Below are 21,337 nucleotides of genomic sequence, written 5' to 3'. Positions count from 1 at the left end.
AATAAGTACAAAGTACAGTACATTATATACTTCTCCTTAGATCGAGGAGATAGTTAAGGGAGATCCTCATTTACGATCTGTTATAGTATGGCTAGCTATCTCTATAGAAGTCGCCAACATGTGCCCTCTACCACAAAGAACTCACACTCAAATTGGAGTAGTGTCCTAATTCACCATCAAATCTGTAAAAGAGAAGTTTCTCTTGTCCTTGTGCGCTCCCATCTAGAACCATAGAATACCTTTGATAGCCTGAATGATTCTATCAATCGCTAAACCACCGTTACAGAAAATCATATTGTTCCTTGAGTTCCATAACCCCATATGATGGTGTATGGTAGTAGGCACCATCATTGTTCAAAAACTTGAAACTTGGTTAAGCTCGAAATTTAATTGAGTCGAGTTGGATTGAAAACTCGGAAGTCAACTCGGCAAGTTGAGTTGTCCACATATGTGTATATCTAAGTTTTTTTTTTTCAGTTGAAATTCTATTAGTGATCTTGTAAATATGATTTCAACAAGTACCAACAAAATGTTGTCTAGGTGGTTAGAGTTGCACTAATAGTTCGAATTTCTGCATACACATTTTGTGGAAAAAATTACAATATTGTGTGTGGACACATCAGACTCGGTGAGTGACTCGACCAGTTTTCTCAACTAGTCATGTAAAACGAGTTTGTATACTGAGTCTCATCGAAATCCAATTGAGTCGAGTTCCAAGTTAACTCGACGAGTTTTCAAACAATGGGCACCATAGCTGAGCTTTGAATCCATTAAACATTGGATGGCGGGGCAATTCCTGAGCATATTACACACTGACGTAAAATGGGAAATTGAGAAACGGGAGAGAGAGCACCAAACATGAAGCGATTAGGGATCACTAATCCTCTGTTTCTCAAATTGTCGACTGTAAGATCCTTCCCCAAAGAGCACACCAAAAGAAGAATTTGATTTTTTAGGGGACTTCAATTTTCCACACGATCTAGTATATGGAAATGGAGAGGTGGTAGCCGCCCCATCTACTATCTTTAACCAGTTGAACGTAGAAAGATTTCACTGTGAAAATTTTCTCTTTAGACCACCTCCACTCCCATTCATCATCACCATCGTGGAGGTTAGCATTCGCTAGAGAAGCGTTCAAGGCAGCAAGAGAGATACCCACGCTCTCTCTAAAATTGGGTCTCCTCAAGTGAGGATTCCAAGTCACTACGTTGCCTTCAATAGTCATATGATTCTCTACCACACTGTTGTTATTGGAGGCATACCTATAGATGTTATGAAACTTTGCTGCAAAAAAGAATATCCCCACACCATTTGTCAAGCCAAAAGCGAGTGTTATTACCTCGGCCCACACAATGATGTATCCCATAAAAGAAGAGTATTTTAGAAGCAAGTATTCCCCTCCACAAACTGAACCCATAAATAGACGTCACGTTTGGCGGTTGCCCTCCCCTAGCTAACTTGAGTACCTTACTTATTGATAATGACAATTCTCCATAAGGCTTCACTTTTGGTACCATATCTCCACAACCACTTGGCTAGTAATGTTTGATTCATTAGTTTGAGCTTTCAAATCGCCAAACCTCTTTCATTTTTCAATACACAAACCTTATCCCATGCTAGCATATGAAACTTCCTTTCTCTTCACAAAAGCCCCACAAGAAGTCTCTCATGATTTTCTCGAGACGATTAGCCACACAAAAGGGAATAGTCAACAAGGACATGACGTATATAGCTAGATTTGACAACACACTCATCACAAGTGTCAACCTAACACCCTTAGAAAGGAGCTTTATTTTCCAACCGCAAAGTTTGGTATGGAAGGACTCCACGTACGACCATGTTCCACACATCTTTGTTTTTGTACTTAGCACTAATGGGAAAGGCTAAGTACTTACAAGGGAGAACATCCACATTACAGCCCATAGTCGCAGCCAATATGCTTATGTTGTCGACAAGGCCCACACTGATGATTGATGACTTGGAAAGATTAATTTCAGTCTAGAGATCGCTTCGAACAGTAAAAGGATGGATTTTATCATAAGGGTGCAATCTGATGACGCATCAGTTAGGAAGAGAGTGTCATCCGCAAATTGGAGAATACCGATTTTCAATGTGCCAATGGAAAAACCCTTTAGCAACTCCAGATCCATCTCCTTTTAAGTTAGGTAAGCCAAGGCCTCTATGATCAAAATAAAAAGAAAATGCGATATCGGATCACCTTGTCTTAGACCTCGTTGTGCTCTAAAGTTGTTGTGTAGCAGTCCATCTACCATAATTGATAGGTGCACACAAATGTACTTATCCATTTCCTCCATTTCACACTAAATCCCATACACTTAAGCAAATAGTCCAAGAAAGACCAGTAGACATGATCATATGCCTTGGTTATATCCACACACTTTAATTTGCAGAGAACTCCCATGGTACCTTGATGCAATCTTGAGTCAATGCATTCATTTGCAATGAGTGCACTATCAAGGATTTGATGCCCATCAACAAAAGCACGATGGCTAGAAATAAGCTTGGACAGTATGCCTTTTTGCCTTGAAGCGAACACCTTCGATATTATTTTGTATATGCCTCTAATTAAGCTAATTGGTCTATAGTCACCCAAGGCAAGTAATCCTTGTTTCTTTGGAATCAAAGATATGAAAGTAGTATTATTATGCCAATCCAAGAACTCGGTGTCTTGAAAATCTTTCATATAACCACCAACATGTCCTCCTTGAAAACATTCCAAAGATTTTTATACACTAGCATGGGAAGCCCATCGGGACCCGTGACTTTATCATCTCCTAGTTCTCTAAAAGCCGAAAATACTTCTTCATCAGAGAAATCAGATTCCAGACCATCCCTTTCAATAACATCTAACTCATCGAAAGCCAACCCGTCTATGTCCGGACGCTCTAGGCGCGGATCTTTGTAGAGTTCAGTGTAGAAGTCGACAATGTGCCTTACATGTCCACCATCTTGATTGACATGGCCATCAATTAACCAAGATGAAAGGTTATTACTCTGGTTCCTCATGTTTGCCATTTTATAGAAGAACTTGGTGTTATTCTCTCCATCAGTAGCTAATTGAGATCTTGATTTTTGTCGCCAACTAATCTCCTCTAACTTCAGTAGTTCTTGAAGATCATTTTTGAGGTTGGCTCTCTCAACTACCCCATCGTTAGTAAGAGGGGGTCTTTCTTTCTTCTTGTCGAGGTTTTCAATACCCAAGAGTTTAGATTCAATCTTCTTGTCCACTCTCCCGAACACTTCCTTGTTCCAAACTTTAAGTTCAGATTTAAGATTTTTAATCTTAAGCCCCCACACATATATGTTGGGATGGGCCTAATGGGCCTTGATATTTTGGTAACCATTTGCCGAAATGAACCGACTGAAATTTCAGCTACATTCTAAAACAAAGTTAGGGTATATAAAAGAGAGTGTGAGACAAAAATTGGTTGCTAGGGTTTGAGATTTGGTGCCTCTCAAGAGAGCTTTGGAAGAAGAAACACTTGAGTCTTCTCTTCATTTCTTTATGCCCAAACTCTTTGGTAGTTGTCTATACCATTCAAAGTTGTAGAGTTGAAAGAACATTGTTGTGAGGAGAGAAAAAGAGAGATTTATGAGTTTCTTCTTGGGAAACTTTGAGGATTCTTTAGAATCAAGGTGAGAGCTTATTGTACTCTTTTGAATATTCTCTCTATTGGAAATTTCTTTATTTGGTTGTGGATTAGGCGCAAGCTAAACCACGTGAATCTTTGTCTCTCTTCTCTTGGTTGTTTATTTGAATTGGTGAGTAGTTTACATTGTCTACTACTTGGTTGGTTATTTCTTGCATAGTTGATACTTTGTTTGCTTTGGTTGGTTGTGATTCACCACTCCTCTCAAGTTGTTGTTGTTGTTAGTGCCATTTGTAGTTGTTATCGCTTCCGTTGCACAATAAATTTGTATCGGAGCTAAATATTCTACCTTGGCTTAGTTGGTGGTTGTTTGTGGTGGAAGTTTGGTTGAAATCATATTTTTGGTTTCATTGGTTGTTTCCGCGTTGGTAGTGTTTGAAGAAATTCCCAAGAAGGTGTTTCTTTTGTTGTTGGTATTTGTGGTGTATGAACATTGTGAGGATGACAAATCCTAATGATGATGAGACTCCTAATGACGTTGGAACTTCTTCTAATTCCAAAATAAAGACGGTTAGTGTGGGAAAATTTGATGTCGAAAAGTTCAATGGCAAGAACAATTTTGGCATGTGGCAGTGTGAGGTTCTAGATGTTCTGGAAAAAGAAAATTTGGATGAAGCCTTGGAAGAAAAACCTGAGGCAATGTCAGAAGCAAAGTAAAAAAAGTTGAATAAACAAGCTTGCGGGTCTATTCGACTTTGTTTGGCAAAGGAGCAAAAATACTTTGTTATGAAGGAAACCTCCGCTGAGGAACTCTAGAAGAAGCTTGAAGACAAGTATATGACGAAGAGCATTCATAATAAAGTGTTCTTGACTAGGAAGCATTTCCGGATGAATTAGAGGCCAGGTGTTACCTTGTCTGAGCACTTGGATGAGTTCAATAAGCTCGTTGTTGACTTATTGAATTTGGATGGAAAAGTGCATGAGCACTACAAGGCGGTATGCCTTTTGAATTCCCTTCCGGATGATCTCAAGTATCTCGCATCTAATTTGATGGCGAAAAAGGAAAGCTTGGATTATGAAGTGGTGGCTACAGCATTGGTGAATCATAAGTATAGGAAGAAGGACCTCGCAGTCCATAGGGAGTCATCTATGCCTGAAGCTTTGGTTGTGAATGGAAGAAAATATGAAAGGAATAATGGTAGAGGTGGTGGATCTCGCTCTAAATCAAGAGTGAGACGTGATCGATTAGATGAAGACCAATGTGCCTTTTGCCACAAGAAAGGACATTGGAAGTTTGCATGTCCCAAGTTGAAATCAAAGGACTAAGATACTTTGAATACTGAAAGTGTGAATGTTGCACAAGATGGAGGTAGTGATGACGGTTCAGATTTTTCTTTTACTGCTTCGATGGTTGGTTGCTCCACGAGTGAGTGGATTCTTGATTTTGGATGTTCTCAGCATATGTGTCCCCCCAATAGGGATTTGTTTACTAGCTTTAAGGAGCTAGATGGAGATGTTCTATTAGGTAATGGTCATATCTGCAGAATACGTGGAAAGGGAACTATCCGGTTGAAGATGTTTGATGGAGCAGTTAGAGAATTGGTCGGAGTGCTTTATGTATCGGATTTGCAATCTAACCTCATCTCTTTGGGTTCTTTAGAGTCGGATGGTATGAAATTTGTGTTTGAAAATGGGGCTCTAAAGGTTGTTGTAGGTGCACGTGTGGTGATGAAAGGGACAAGGCAAAAAAATTTGTACTTTCTTAATGGAAGTTTGGTTGGTACAGGTGGAACTCATTTTACTTGTATGGTTGTCGAAAACTTTACCATGAAGGAAGAACGTGGTTTTGGGAAGAAACAAAAATTTGTTTCTTTTGGGCATTTTGATTTGAATGTATGTTCGGATGTTGGAGAAATATCTCAAAAGGTGGAGATTGATGTCGGTCCTTGTTATTTAGATGGGTACACAACTGATGATGGAAATGAAGCCACAGTTGGAGTTGTAGATGCTCTAGGCCATGAGCATAGTGAAGTTGTGAAGCCATTTGTTGTTGGAAGCCATATGAGGTTTCGGGGTGTTGGAACATCTCCTACTCTAGGAGATGGTATTGGAACATCTTCAGTATACTTAGTGGAGATGATATTTGGTACTTTTGACCCCTTTGTGTTGAAGTTTGTTGGTGATCCCTTGAGGGACTCACGCCTTTTCGAGCACTGATATGGCATGGTTGTTTGATTTACCCCTTTTTTTGGGGTATGGAAGAACTACGAAGGCTTGATCCCTTGATCGGGTATGTAGGCAACCACTTTGTGGTGTAGCCTTTGTTGGGTCCTTAGGGACATTGATGGTTAGATTGGTTGGTTCTCTCTTTGATGTTGGTTGGGTGTAGTGCTTTGGTGGTTTTGGTTTGGTGTAGCGGATTGGTCGGCTCGAATTTGAGAAATTCTCACCGAGGTGGAGAATTGTTGGGATGGGGCTAATGGGCCTTGATATTTTGGCAACCATTTGCCAAAATGAATCCACCGAAATTTCAACTACATTCTAAAACAAAGTTAGGGTATAGAAGAGAGGGTGTGAGACAAAAATTGGTTGCTAGGGTTTGGGATTTTGTGCCTCTCTTGAGAGTTTTGTTCATGTCCAAACTCATTGGTAATTGTCTACACAATTGGTTATTTATTAGATGAGAGATTTGTGAGTTCTTCTAAAAGGGGACTTTGGGTATTCTATTGAACAAGGTGAGTGTGTAATACTATTTGATTCTCTCAATTTGAAACTTCTCATTTGGTTGTGGATTAGGCGTAAGCCAAACCACATAAATCTTTGTCTCTCTTATTTGGTTGATTGGTTTGCTAATTTGGTAAGTAGTTATATTGTTTACTACTTATTTAGAAGTTATTTAGTTGATTCCATACATTGTAGTTGTGCGTTGTTGCTTCTAGCGTGTTTGATATTGGTTGTTTGCTTCCGTTGCATTGGATTGGTGTGTTTCATAGTTTTTGGGGCATAACAATATATAACTTGAATTGGTTTTCCAAGGCAAAAATGAAGTCCACCACTCCTCTATCTTTTGACTTAGGGAAGAGTCCTCCAGCCACATTAGCTCAAACTGAAAAGGCCTCAGTTTTCTCGTCACCTTGTTGCAATCGAGCATAATAGCTCTGTGATCTAAGGTGAACTTTGGCAATGCAGTTAGCCTTGCCACCCTTGGTCGCCAAAGTCTACGGATGAGATGAATATGTCAAGCTTCGACATAACTAGGTTCTCTTTATTATCCGACCATGTGTAAGTCGCACCTTCCATAGGGAACCAGTTCATGCTTATTTTCAAATTTAGCAAAGTCTCTCATGCCCTTAGTGAGTCTTGTCCTCCCTCTCTTCTTAAATTCGAACCGAATAACGTTGAAATCACCGCCTATGCACCCCGACAAATTAGACCAAGCTCTAATGTCAACCAACTCTTGCCACAAATGATCCCTAAGGGTGTGTTTGTTAACTGGCAAACTTCTAGTGGGAAAATATAAGATTTGCCAGTATTTTCCCACTATAGATTTGTCAGGCAAATTTCTAGTGGGAAAATTTCAGTTTGCCAGTGTTTGTTTGCTAAAATTTATAGTGGAAAAATATAAGATTTGTCATTTTTGTCAGTGTTTGTTTACATGGTTTTTCTCCAATGGCAAATGATATTTTAACTTTTTGGAGATAATTTTTTTTTTGTTTTCAAACTCAATAAAGTATAACAAAAAATAAAATTAAATAAAATTAAAGACAATACAACTCAACTTTAATAGTATCCATAAAATGCCTTATCAAATAACCATAAAATAAAGTGAAAGTGCAATGAACCATAACAACTATTATTATCCGAAGACATATAAAATGTCATTGTGCCTTGGAGAAAACCGAAATTTTAGCTTGAGCATAATAACTCTTCTCCACCTCGCTAAAATTTTAAAAGCGGATGTTCAGAACCAAATGCCGCATTTGAAGAATTTGTTTCCACCAATGCTCTTGTTGTTACCTCCTCAATACCATTTATTATATGCTCAACAATCTACTAGTGAAGTTAGTGGGCACCCAAAGCAAATTTGTCCATGTAATCATTTATATAAAATCCGGAAGGACTTGATATTTCCTCTCAACCCCCCTCGCACATTTAGTTTCACCACACTATGTTTAGAGCCTAGAGGACTCCAATCTCATTCTTCTACTGTTAGAGCACAATTTAGTTGGGCTGTTATCCCCAACTCCTCAAGGTTCAGAGGCGCTGCATTGAACTAATGTTGCACCCCTTGCTCAAGATACTTGTGTGATGCACCTGCCTTTGAATAAGTGTTTGCAAAACTGAATATGTTGCATTCCTTGTTTGAAATAAACACAGTTCCTGTTCTTCCACAATGGTATAATTTGTGGCAAATTTGAACTCAAAGTTAAATGCATTCGTGATAGCAATGCTATCATGTTAGCAAAAAGTAATTTCTGATTGTATTTTCAGGATTTGACTTGCTACTGGTCTCAAAGACTACAAAGAAGAAGCAACAACATCGCGAAGACAAAGAATAGCAAAGACAAAGAGCAGCATCGCAAAGCACACCACCACAACTCCACCACACACACCACCACACCAGCCCACCCACTACACACACAACAGGTTTACTTCTTTCTTTTTCTCGTGGTTTTAGTTTGAGGGCCTCGGCAATTTGTTAAGGTTAACACCCTAAACGAAGGGGTTGGGATATATCCTCAAAGAATCGAGACTTCCTAGTCTTCTTAGCAAGAGGTGTAGTGCTTCTAGGACCACTAGCTCTCGGTTTGAGAAGTATCCCCACCAAAGATCCGAAGGAGCACCAATGAACAAACATATAGGACAAAATGTTAAACAAGATGCTACTATGCTTATTGCTTACATGACAACATGACATACAAAGCCGTGCGGAAGGATTCAGATTAAGGCCATCTTTCTATGTTTGCAATCAAATTCAGCCTACTAATTTCTGCGTCTTAACACATCCACTTCAATGAGAACCATTTTAAAATAGTTAAAAGCTATTACTTAGTGTGTTATCTTGTTGGCGGTTTATGTGTAAATTTGTTAGTTTGGGATTAATATTACAATTCTCTCATTTTATATAATTAAAAGCAACCAAGAAAAATTATTATGTACATGTAACAATGTCTCATGGTAAACATACATCAAACATGAATTACCTTGTTCTATATATATCTCAACCCAAGAAAAGAACCGATGAGAGAGATATGACTTAATGATAACGAAGTGTTTCACCAATTCGTGGAACACCCCAATGACGAACCTGTTTATCAAATAAAAGAAAGGAAAAATATGAGTACAAAACCTATTGGTAACTACTTGTTTAAAAGCTCTCATAGTCTAAAAGCTGTATTTATTTGGCTAACTAACGTTGTCAAAAATCAAAACATTGAAAACAACTTCATGAACCAATACACCTAGCTACCTACTTGGACTAAATTAAGTAGATTTGGTGATAGCACCAATGAACTAACTACACAGTCTCTCCATCTTTGTATTAACCGTTGTGGTCACTGGTCAAATTGTATAACCATGAAAACAGTTAAAATTAATTAATTAAACATTTGAAAATTAAAAAGTTTTGGTCACAGAAAGAAAAACATAAAAAAAAAAAAAAAAAACAGTAAAAAAATGTGAGACTGAGATTGAGAAACCTAGAGTTTGAGAGAGAAAGAGAGATTGAGAGAAAGAGAGAAGAGAGATGAGAGAAAATACATGAGAAGAGAGCAAGTTGATGAGTTGATGAGAGGGGCAGTGAGAAAGAGAGGAGAGATCGAGAGAGAGGGAGAGGGAGAGTTGTTTCTATTTTCACCGGGTGACTAATTTAACTTTGGGGGGAGGTGTTTTCTATTTTCCCACTTCTAGTGGGATAATTTGATTTGCCGGCTAATTCTAAAGAGTATTTGCCAGGGCCTTTAAATACACCCAAACACTGACAAATGGTACTTCTAGTGGGAAAATACAATTAGCCATCCCCATTTGCCAGTTAACAAACACACCCTAAATCTCTTTATCCGTAGACACTAGTAATGAGGCAGTTGAGGTCATCAGCTATATATAGCGGTACAATAGATGGACAAGGAGTATGCCCTTTAAGACGGTCTTCAACAACAATTTTGGTAGTGTTTCAAACCATGATAATGCCTCCTGAGTGTCCAGGACGTCCTATAGATGGTACAAAATGCCCCACATCTAATTCCATTGAGGTTGCCAAATCCCACTTTCTTTAATCACCCTTGCTCTAAAATCTTCAATTCCTGGATTAATATTACGTCACCTTGAGAATACCGAACAAGTTGTTTCAGACTCCCTTGAGCCGCTAAATTACATAACCCCCTCGCATTCCATGACACCACTTCAATCGTCATTAATAATATCAATTCTTCTTAGAGGTAGGTTTAAATTAATATAATGGATGGATCGCATTTTGGTAGGTATAAATTAAATTAAAAGCGCTTTACATTATCATCCGCCGTGTCGAATCCACCTAATAAGAGTTTATCGAAATTTCTCACCAAAAACACTTGACATGAATGTGAGAGTTAAAGCATTCAATTGCAATCAAGTACATTGGAAGGTTAGCGCAATTTTATTTGGAACCGACCGGTACAGGTACTAAGCTGATTGGCGGGTGTCTTACGAACTTCCCAAAGGTAATTGCTAATGGAGGAATGGATCTTTCTAAAGTTTTCTTGTAACTTCTTTATATCGAGCATAAGGGCATCTCCAATGGAGAGTGTGAATTTACACCTCCACATCAGCTCCAGGTAGGTGACATTAGGATGTTACACCCTCCGCTCTACCTTAATTTATAGATTGTTAATTTACACTCCGATGCTTTTCCAATGGGCAGTTTTTACCAATTGCAAAATAAGTAGACAGATGACCGATAACGTCCGAACAATATAAAAACAAGGATATCACTTCATACACCGTTCCAAAGTAAAACTTAATTTAGATATATCTTCAAGAAGTAAAACTTATTGTTCTTTTTCTATTTGAGATAATACACATCCAACTTCCCCACATCATACAATATATAATCCTATCTCTTTGAAAAGTGAAGATATATCTTCAAGAAGTATCATCCTACATTGGAACAGAGTAAGGAATCTGAGTTTGGGGGAGGGGCCCACAGGCACAGTTGTACGGGGCACTCTCAAAATGTGGTGCGGTACTTGTGTGTGTGGCATGGAAGCATAGTTTCAGATTTTGGAATTGACAGAATTCCAATGGTTTGAAATTCCGGCAAAACATCTGATATATTCCGACCAAAATTAGAATTAACATTTTCCAGCCCTAACATTATTGTGATTTTGATTTCTTTAAAAACCAAAATATCTTATGAAATTCTGAGTTTTCATTTGAAATCTCGAACTGTGTGTGTGTGTGTGTGTGGGTGGGTGGGGGTGGGGCAATTACATTGCATTGCGCCCTTTCTATATAACGGTGTCTTTCATTTTATATGGGAAAGATTTCATTCCTATATTTCATCATTTTTTAGAATATCTCAACACCAACTCAGATGTCCACCTTTATTGTTGATTCCTTGGATTTCAACAGATAGCCAGATATCACATTATTGCGATATTTGTACTATGACCCCCAAGTAATAGTAAGTTCAGTTTATACGGGACGGAAATAAATCGGGCATAATTCGGTTTCCATTTTAAAAAAATCGGATAAAAATTTGATCAAATATTCACTGTACAAGAAACATTTGTCTATATGGTAGTTCCGTGAATAATTCGATATTTTATGATAAAAATTCGGTAAATGATGTATATATAAGCCACTTCTATCTCAGAAAATATAAGTCAAAACCATATAAAATCACTTATATTAATTGCTTTAATTGAAATAAAAACATCTTAACAATGAAAAAAAACTCAAAATTCCTTTTGAACCACACATCTTCTCCTAACAAATAGGAAATTTTCTAAGAAAAAAAATTAAATTTTTTTTTTTAAATCCGAATTTTTGGGACGAATTATTCCCGTACTTGTTTAGAACGTTTGATACCCAATTATTCCTGAACCTGAATTATTTACGAACTATTGCCGTTATATTCGATTTCAATTATACTTCAAAAATTTGTGTTTAAAACACAAATAATTTGCAAATTTACTAATAAGAGGTCAGGTCCCCAATGTCCCTCTGGTCCTCCCCATGTAACTTCTTAGTGGGAATGTAAATGGGGGAGGTCGGGCCCGTCTCTGTCTCTGACTTCGATTTTATTTACCATATACCCGCCCCAATTCCCACTTGAAAGTAGTTGGGGATTCCCCATTCCCACCTCATATAGGTACCGGCTCCCCATACCCACTCCATTTCCCATTAACCAACTTTGAAACAAAGAAAAAAAAATCATGATTTGTACTTATCATACTCATCTAACTAACTAATTGTACTAAAAACTTTTAGATCATTTAATAAAAACTAATAAGCTTTCATAGTAGTTTAAGTAGTAAATTAAATTTCCAAATACAAAAACTATATTTTAGCTTAATAATATCTAAGTCTAAATATGTAACCAATAATATATTTCATATAGCATAAAATGGCTTCAGTGGTTTGAGGATTACTTTTCATAAGAGGGGTATACAAGTGAAAAAAATTTAATTAAAAAAAAATAAAAATAAAAAAATAAAATAAAATAAAATATATATATATATATATATATATATATAATAAAGCAGTTTGGTTTTTTATGCTGTTATATCAAGCGGCTGTGGAGAAAGCAGTTTTGGAATGATCCTACGGTAATTAAATCGCTTTCTTCTAAGAGTCCTACTTAAAAACCCCTTCTTCCCCCTTTTTTTTCGCGCATTTTTTATTTGCTTTTAACTATCCCTTTTTTTCACGCATCTTTTATTTGCTTTTAACTACCCTACTATTCCTGGCCTCGTGATGTTATTCTCATTTAGTTACTTGAATTCTGAACATGCAGTGTGAATCATTTACAAGTGCGAACTAAAACGGATCTTCAACGTGCATTATCGGAAGTTGAAAGCTGCATTGAGGACAACGCCACTTTCCACAGGTTTCATATATATTCATTACTTTCTTAATCAGTTTTATAGTTTCATTCAGTACATTGCTAACAATATTTGGTCGAATAACTATTTATTTGTTCATCTAGAACAAACAGCTGAATATTTGTTTGTTTTTTTATTAACAGATTACATTCAGAGTGGAGTAGCAGCCCAGTAAAAATAGCAAAAGCTGACAAGAAACAATTTCGGAAGCAACGGGGTTGGAGGCAGTCTCTTCTCTATTGTAGATTCTGATTTCTCCTATTTATCCACATTAGTCAGTTCAAACATGCAATCAGTCCAAATGTTATACCTCAATGTGATAAAATATCTTAAATAATTCCCTTTTCTGCTCTATTAAAAAAATATTGATAGAGTAGTGCTTTGAATTTATTGATAGAAACATTCAGGGATATGTAACTCACATTCAGGGATATGTAACTTATTTAATGTAATTATTGCTTTCATCATGTGTATCTTCTATTCATTTTGTCGGCTAGAAAATTTTCATGAATTCTATTACTACTTGTTCAATGCAAAAGTGAATGCCTAGACAGATCTCACGGTTTAGTTTTTGTTTGAAAGCTCAAAGATTAGTCTGTCTAACATAAGTTTACTTTGACTAAACGTGAAATAATTTTGATTATGAAACCTAATTAACAAGTTCTGTGCATCTTCATTTTGCTTATTCTCCGGTACTTCCATCTTTTTGGTTATCTTGCTTTAGTTTTCGTGAACATTACATGTGTGCAAAAGTGAAAAATCAAATGAACTTCCAAGCCTACTTCTATATGATCGAATCTGATGCCAACAACATTTGTAAATTGCTAGGGCAAAATTAAGTTGGCCAACATGAGTGACATTTTTCCTATGAGGCATTGAACGTCCATGTCTTATCTTCCAGCTATTGCCATGCAGAGACTACTCCTAACCCTTTATTCTACCAATGCCCGAATCAAACGAAAGCACATTATATCAAGAAAAAAATAATTTCATCAACATATCCTCCCACCTAAAATACAAGTCCCTCGATGTCTACTAACTACTATAGTTTGGGGAATAATGTGCTCTTGGTCCACACTATGTATCCTAATATATTCAAGGAGAAAATTTCTTATATTTATATATGTCTAATATATTGTTGCATATTTCTTTTTTAGACCGTTGATAATGAAGTTGTACCTCTGAATTTCTCTCCAGCTTTTGATGAAAGGTACGTGTGTGTATATATATTTTGAGATACTTAAAATAATTTTTTAACATGAAATTGAATAGTGTAAAAATAATGTTTAATGCACTTTTGTAAAAGCAGAGTGGCGTAGCCACGGGTTAAATTCTAGTCTATATAATAAAGCAGCTTGGTTTTTTATGCTGTTATATCGAGCGGTCGGATATAATAAAGCAACTTGGTTTTTTATGCTGTTATATCGAGCAGTCGGGGTGAAAGTAGTTTTGGGACGATCCTACGGTGATGAATCAATTTCTTTTAAGAGTCCTACTTGATATAAATCTTATCTAAATTGATTCCAATTAGAACTTGATATTAATCCACATAGATATATATATATTATGATATTATCCAAGGCTATATAAATCTTATCTACATAAAACGGTGATGAATCAATTTCTTTTAAGAGTCCTACTTGATATAAATCTTATCTAAGTTGATTCCAATTAGAACTTGATATTAATCCACATAGATATATATATTATGATATTATCCAAGGCTATATAAATCTTATCTACATAAATCTAATCCAGACTACTACTACATAATAAATCTATAGACTTTGCATCGATCTTAGCTTCAACTACTTATTTTGCATTTGTCGATATTGTTTTAGGTTTATTTAGAGGTGTTATCTCTTATTGAGTCCTGTAGAGTCCTGTAGAGTTCAGTTGAAAGTTGTTCAGGTTATTTGGTGGCATGCCCTCCTCGATTTGGTAGGTTCATCCGTTAAGTTTGTTGTCGATAAAGAGATGGATTGTTTGGTTGACAATCAAATTTTGTTTTCAGCGAGCAACATTAGCGGGACGGCCTGATATTTTAGTTTCGACACCAGCTTGCATTTCAACGTGCATGTCAACAAATGCCCTTTCTACAAAGTCCATTCAGGATTCACTGTCAATCTTAGTTCTAGACGAGGTGTGTCCCTATTTCAATCTATTCATCCTTTTCTCTGTTGTTCTTTTATACTTTATTCACAAAGTTATTGTAGGTCCCAAAAGCATAATAGGTTCATATAGTATAATCCGTTGGTTGCAACTCCTAAAAGAAGTATAATCATCCAAATTGTGTTTAAGATGTATGATAACTCCTAGGAGACTTTTGTTTCAAACAATGCTCTTTCATTACCCTTTTAACACACTCCGCTTGACGGCTATACATGAAGTTCTGATGTTAAGCGCAGCTATTCTTCCAATAAGTCTATGCACACTAAAGTATAGTACATGCATGTAGCTTTGGTAGAAGTTCCAGTGGATCGGAACTCTTTATATTTTAATTATACAAAGTCGATAACTCTAATTGGAGGTACTGGTGACATGGTTGCATTTTACACGACTCCGAACCTCCCTTAATAGTTGTTCCTGATCATAGTTGTATACCACTTTCATTTATTTGCTGCACTTTTCTTATCAATGTTTGATTATCAGCCATGGATAAGGCACCACCTGCAAGTGCATTTGATGTTTCTGTTGTCGACGCACCACCTAAATCTACCAATGAACCTACTACATCTGCTCAGGTATTTGAAGTTCATTTTTCATAGTTTGGTTATGTTTGATTCTTACATGATTTCAAACTTTTAAATTTTGTAACAAAGAAAACTCTTTTGTTAATTTGACAACGTTCTCATTTAATTTTTTATGCCGCTTTTCATGTACCTTGCATCATGCAGCAAAGAGAATTAGATTATATAAATCGAGTACGTGTGCATAAACAACGGATTATTGACCATGTGCTTGCTACCCTTGCTAAGGTATGTAACATATATACGTTCATTATATGTGGTGGTTGTTTACTGCCTTCTGATGGTTATGTTTTATCAAATATAAAATGCAGGTTTTGAAAAAACAAAGAAATGAAGGCCATCAAGTCCAATCACCTCCTGTGCAAAATGAGGTTGTAGTTACTCCTCCATAATCCACTCTTAATGTTAGTCCGACCAATGCTTTTACACCCTCTCAGCCTTCTCGGCGCAAGTTGGCCCAACTCAATAGAAGAGAAAAGGAGCTCATAAGTGGTAGAAGCAGCAAGCGAACAAGAAGGAACTTAGAAGCATGCCTTCAAAATATACCTGTGTCCATGTCTTCCCATATGTAAGTTTCATTTCTTTGTGTGTTTTCTATAGCATTGTTTTCAATCAAAAATATTTCCGTTCCTAACCCATTATGAATTTTTTTTTCTACATGTTAGTGACACCCAAAACGAAATGGAAGTGGATGATCTTAGTGTTAGTCCGACCAATGCTTATACACCTTCTCATACTTCTCGACGCAAGTTGGCCCAATGCAATAGAAGATAAAAAGAGCACATAAGTGGTAGAATGAACAAGCGAACTAGAAGGAACTTAGAAGCAGACCTTCATAATATTCCAGTATCAATGTCTTCATATATGTAAGTTGAATTTCATTGTGTTTTCTATAACATTATTTTCAGGAAAAAAAAAAATCCATTCCTAACTCATTAGGATTTTTTTTTCCTACATGTTAGTGACACCCAAAGCCAAATGGATGTGGATGATTATTTTCAGCCCCTTACAGCTGGTGTCAATATGGCAGAACCTGCTAATATGCACAACAATGTCCGCCATTATCTGGGAAAGATGGATGTGGAATGCTCCTTTTGTAAAGCTCTGCACTGGAAAGATGAAAGGCTAGCAAATACATCGATCAGTCAAAAGACCTTTTTTTGGGATGTGTTGCAAACAAGGAAAAGTCAGTCTTTCTCTACTTAGTCCATTGTCTCTTGCGATTCAAGATCTATATGATGGTAGTGACGCCAAAGCCAGGTCATTTAGACAACATCTTCGTCAGTATAACTTGGCTAATGCATTTACCAGTCTCGGTTGTCAACCGGATGACCGAATATTCAGCGGTAGCGGTCCTATTCCATTCACCGTTCATGGTGAATTACGCCATCAAATTGGATCATTACTACCAGAACCTGAGAAAGAAATGATTTATGCTCAACTATATGTTTATGATTGCCGGTGCCCTTTGATGTGCGTCATCGCGAAATCCGAATTGAGGCGTGATGTTTTAGATATCATTCGTGAGTACACCGCCGATTGTAATAGATTTGCTGAAAAATTTCGTCAAGCATATGATATATTGAGTGCTCACACAACTGAGGAAAATGACGTGGCAGCTTATCTCCATTATAATACATCTACTGACCGACGGCGATACAATCTTCCTTCAGCAAATGAAATTGCAGTTGTTATACCTGGGGATGGAACTGAAATTAGAAGCACAAGGGATATCATTCTTAATTATAGATCAGGCAATGCACTGAAGCGGATTGATGAATGTAATCCCGCTTATCTACCCCTGCATTATCCTTTGTTTTTCCCTCGAGGTGAGCTTGGATGGTCAACCGAAATGAAACTTTATGATGTCAATGACGACGATTCGAGGTGATTGACTCAGATGGTGTTCTATGCATATCATTTGTTCGAACGTCATACTGAATATTCAGCAATACTCCGTGGTGGAAAATTATTTCAAGAGTTTTTGTGTGATGCTTGGGCCTCTACTGAGCAAAATCGGCTATACTATCATTATACCCACCAAAAGGATCTTCGTGCTGAAGTGTACATGAGTTTGACAGATTTAGCTGAGGGTACGGATCCTGATCAGGTTGGTCAGCGGTTTATTTTGCCATCATCATTCATTGGAAGTCCAAGGTACATGTATGAGATCTTTCAAGACTCGATGGCTATAACACGTTACAATAAGCATCCAGATATATTCCTTACGATGACGGCTAATCCTCACTGGCCAGAAGTGCAAGAAGCCCTTTTGGAGAACCAAAATGTGTTTGATCGACCTGATGTTCTTGCCCGTGTTTTCGAACTGAAGAGAAGATCTTTAATGAAATTTATCAAGAAGAAAAATGTGTTTGGCCGTGAAGTAGCTCATGTGTACACCATTGAATTTCAGAAGCGTGGCCTCCCGCACATGCATGCACTCTTTTTCCTCAAGCATGAAGATAAAATTCGTACCGCAGCCCAAATTGATCGAATTATATCTGCAGAATTTCCCGACCCAGATAAGGATCCCTTGCTCTTTGATACAATAAAGAGTTGTATGATCCATGGACCGTGTGGTGTTAAAAATATGAACTCACCGTGTATGGAAAATGGCAAGTGCACAAAGCATTTTCCACATGAGTTTACATATGCGACAACCATACAAAAAGACGGTTATCCACTTTATATGCGCCGCAACACGGGACGGTCTATATGGTGAAAGACAAAGAGGTTGGCAATAGGAACGTTGTCCCATATAATCCACAATTGGTGAGGATGTTTAATTGTCACATTAATGTCGAAGTGCGTGCGGGATTGCAATGTATTAAGTACATCCACAAGTACATCTACAAGGGCAATGACAGAACAACAATGGTGTTGGACGGTGGAAATGAGATTAAACAGTACATTGATGCCAGATATATTGGACCACCAGAAGCAGCTTGGCGGCTATTTGGGTTTTCCTTACATGAAGAGTTTCCAACTGTTGTAAAGTTATCTCTTCACTTGCCAGGTATTTAACACTTGATTAAACAATTTTCATCAATATACTATTAAGTTATACTGGAATGCCATACTGTTAAGTTATGATTTGTTGCCAGGTATGCATCATGTTGTGTTCAACCCTAAGGAACCGATGGAGAATATTCTTGAGAGGGCTTAAACGACAAAAGTCGAAGTCTCACTTCATTCTTATTTGTTGTGCTTCAAATCGGATGCTCGGGCCTATACTTACCAAGAATTCCCGAGCACTTTGTTTGGCACAAAACGAAAAGGTATGGACTAAAAGAAGCAAAGTGGTTATGCTATTGGCGGGATGTATTTTGCCAAGCCCAACAAGGGAGAGAGGTTTTACTTTGCGTCTACTATTGACCATCGTAAAGGGCCCAACATCATTTGAGGATCTTTCAAAATTTGAAGGTATTCCTCATCCAACATTCAAGGCTGCGTGTGTTGCACATGGACTTCTTGAAGATGATGGAGAGTGGATACATTGTTTAGAAGAAGTGACAATAATGAATACTGGATATCAGCTAAGGAGATTGTTCGGCATTATTCTGTTGGAATGCAATCCAGTGCAACCACATCTGTTGTGGGATAGATTCTCAATAAGTATATGTGACGACCTAGCGCACAAATTACGAACTATCTTCAACATTCCTAATCCATCAAAAGAGCAGGTGACAGATATTATATTAATGCCTCCTTCATGTAGCCTATATTATATTATTAATACACAATTTTCCTGCAGGTGACAGATTACGGGTTGCATCTATTGGAGCAGTTCCTCATGGAATCTAAAAACAAAACTCTAGAAGACTTTCCCCCGATGCCCCGACCACTCAAAAAATGGAACAAAGGGATTGGAAATAGACTAATTTGGGAGCAACGCCAACTCCAGTTTGATTTACAAGATGAACAAATCAACCGTAACATTGATCGTCTTAACAATGAACAACGCCATATGTTTGATACCGTGGTTGATTTAGTCATGCAAAATGCAAGGGGAATTTTCTTCTTAAATGGAGCTGCAGGTAAAGGAAAGACATTTGTGTATAATACAATTGCAGCTAAATGTCATCATCTAGGACATATTGTGATTGCAGTTGCCTCATCTGGTATTGCGTCGCTTTTATTAGATGGTGGTAGAACAGCTCATTCAACTTTTTCTATTCCTTTTGATGTGTTGGAGAACTCTATGTGCGGCTTCAAAAAGGATTCGCTCCAAGCAGGTTTGTTTAAAGAAACAAAACTGATAATTTGGGATGAAGTCTCGATGCAACATAGGTTTTGTATTGAAGCAGTCGACCGTTCACTCCGGGATGTTTGTAACAATGAAAAACCATTTGGTGGAATCACTGTTGTTCTAGGCGGTGACTTCCGACAAGTTCTGCCAGTTGTACCACAAGGTGAACGTGAGGATATTGTAGGTGCATCACTGAGAAGGTCTTTGCTCTAGAAACACGTCAATGTTTTATCTTTGGTGCAAAATATGAGATTAGACAGTGACTTGCCAGAGAATGTGTTGTTCTCCAATTTCTTGATGGAGGTAATACTTAATTTCTTGAAAAAAATAATGTTTTTTTGCTGACCATTTTAAATTATACACAATCACTCATCTCATATGCTCTTGAAATTTTCAGGTTGGAATGAAACCAGAAAAAAATGTTCAATTGCCGCCAGAGATTCAAAATTGTAGCAATCTTCATGACTTGCTAAATAATGTATATCCCTATCTAAGTGAGCAGTATGAAGCTAACCCAAATTATTTGACCGAGTGGACTATCCTTTCAGCACGCAACGATGACGTTAGCACTATAAATGCTACGGCACTAGATATGTTTCCTGGGAAAGAAATTGTTTGCTTAGGTGCTGACAAGTTAAAACATTTACCCGGTGTTGTTGATAGTGGAAATGCAAATAGCTATCCGACAGAGTACTTGAACTCACTCGATCCTTCTGGGTTGTCTCCATTCAAGCTTACTCTCAAGAAGGGATGCCCAGTAATGTTGTTGAGAAATATAGCCCCAACAGATGGACTTTGTAACGGCACGCGCCTAATGATTGTGTGCACAAAGCCACATGTGGTGCAAGTTCTAATCTTAACTAGAGAAAAAGCAGGGAATGTATGCTTTATCCCGAGAATATCATTAACGCCTTCGACCAATGAAATACCATTTCAAATGACCAGACGAAAGTTTCCGATTCGATTGTCGTTTGCAATGACGATAAACAAATCACAAGGGCAATCTGTTAAGTACGTTGGTATTGATTTGCGAAACCAGGTATTTAGCCATGGTCAATTATATGTGGCGTTATCAAGATGCACTTCTTCAAAACGAATCAGTGTCATCCTCCTTCCTGATTCTTCAAACCACACAACTAATATCGTGTATCCTGAAGTCCTACTTTAGTTTGAGAGAAGGTGTATTTCGTAACTTTTGAGCTTTGATGTTTATTTCTCAATTTCTTTTTATACATATGGTTAGGAAATAAGGAACCCTTCATTGTATGTGAGGATTTGAATCTAGATCAGCTAACAACGAGTGTGAAATATTGACTGGTTGTTATGTCATAACATTTTGCTAGATAGAGGAATTTGTTTTTTGGTTTCTAGACAACAATATTTTTAGATAAAAAAAAATACAATATTTGATAGGATAATGATTTCTTAAATTTTCTGATAAATGAATGAATTTGATGCATATGTTTATATAACAAAGGTCATCATAATCCAAAACAATCTAAGTAGCATACACCCTCCTATAAGTACTCAATATTAATTTTGTAAATAATAGTTATTAGATTTTTGTGTTTCTTTTGCAGCTTCTAATTTAATTAATAAAAAAATGAATAACGTTATGACTCGAGTGGCATAGCCACGGGTTAA

At 37.2% G+C, this 21,337-nt stretch overlaps 3 protein-coding genes and 1 long non-coding RNA gene across 4 annotated transcripts; all 4 read left to right on the top strand.

Moving 5' to 3' along the window:
- The first annotated feature begins 12,466 nt into the window (after positions 1–12,466).
- Positions 12,467–13,161, top strand: LOC147486525 (uncharacterized). Its single transcript, XR_015200800.1, has 2 exons — positions 12,467–12,699; positions 12,838–13,161. It is a non-coding gene; the product is annotated as an uncharacterized LOC147486525 (long non-coding RNA).
- Positions 13,162–16,422: 3,261 nt separating this feature from the next.
- On the top strand, positions 16,423–18,166 carry LOC147486524 (uncharacterized). The gene is made up of 3 exons (XM_086573763.1): positions 16,423–16,630; positions 16,674–17,273; positions 17,394–18,166. The coding sequence occupies exons 1-3, from the start codon at positions 16,423–16,425 to the stop codon at positions 18,164–18,166; spliced, it is 1,581 nt and encodes a 526-aa protein (XP_086429889.1).
- Positions 18,167–18,749: 583 nt separating this feature from the next.
- LOC147486523 (uncharacterized) lies at positions 18,750–19,906 on the top strand. Its single transcript, XM_086573762.1, has 2 exons — positions 18,750–19,127; positions 19,199–19,906. The coding sequence occupies exons 1-2, from the start codon at positions 18,750–18,752 to the stop codon at positions 19,904–19,906; spliced, it is 1,086 nt and encodes a 361-aa protein (XP_086429888.1).
- Positions 19,907–19,939: 33 nt separating this feature from the next.
- LOC147486522 (uncharacterized) lies at positions 19,940–20,861 on the top strand. The gene is made up of 3 exons (XM_086573761.1): positions 19,940–19,996; positions 20,091–20,573; positions 20,733–20,861. Exons 1-3 carry the CDS (start codon positions 19,940–19,942, stop codon positions 20,859–20,861), a joined length of 669 nt encoding a protein of 222 aa, XP_086429887.1.
- The last annotated feature ends 476 nt before the right edge of the window (positions 20,862–21,337 follow it).

The sequence above is a fragment of the Coptis chinensis genome, chromosome 7 (genome assembly GCF_015680905.1).
Source record: "Coptis chinensis isolate HL-2020 chromosome 7, ASM1568090v1, whole genome shotgun sequence".
In the NCBI taxonomy this organism is placed as follows: domain Eukaryota; kingdom Viridiplantae; phylum Streptophyta; class Magnoliopsida; order Ranunculales; family Ranunculaceae; genus Coptis; species Coptis chinensis.
Note: the sequence above shows the minus strand (reverse complement) of the source record. Positions and strands in the feature narration are given on the sequence as shown.

Coding starts and splice junctions, on each gene's coding strand:
- LOC147486523 (XM_086573762.1), top strand. CDS start 18,750: ATGCTATTGGCGGGATGTATTTTGCCAAGCCCAACAAGGGAGAGAGGT. Junction 19,128..19,198: donor CTAATCCATCAAAAGAGCAG/GTGACAGATATT, acceptor ATTTTCCTGCAG/GTGACAGATTACGGGTTGCA.
- LOC147486522 (XM_086573761.1), top strand. CDS start 19,940: ATGAGATTAGACAGTGACTTGCCAGAGAATGTGTTGTTCTCCAATTTC. Junction 19,997..20,090: donor TCTCCAATTTCTTGATGGAG/GTAATACTTAAT, acceptor TGAAATTTTCAG/GTTGGAATGAAACCAGAAAA. Junction 20,574..20,732: donor CTAGAGAAAAAGCAGGGAAT/GTATGCTTTATC, acceptor TTGCGAAACCAG/GTATTTAGCCATGGTCAATT.
- LOC147486524 (XM_086573763.1), top strand. CDS start 16,423: ATGGATGTGGATGATTATTTTCAGCCCCTTACAGCTGGTGTCAATATG. Junction 16,631..16,673: donor TGTGTTGCAAACAAGGAAAA/GTCAGTCTTTCT, acceptor TTGCGATTCAAG/ATCTATATGATGGTAGTGAC. Junction 17,274..17,393: donor TCCTTTGTTTTTCCCTCGAG/GTGAGCTTGGAT, acceptor CTGAATATTCAG/CAATACTCCGTGGTGGAAAA.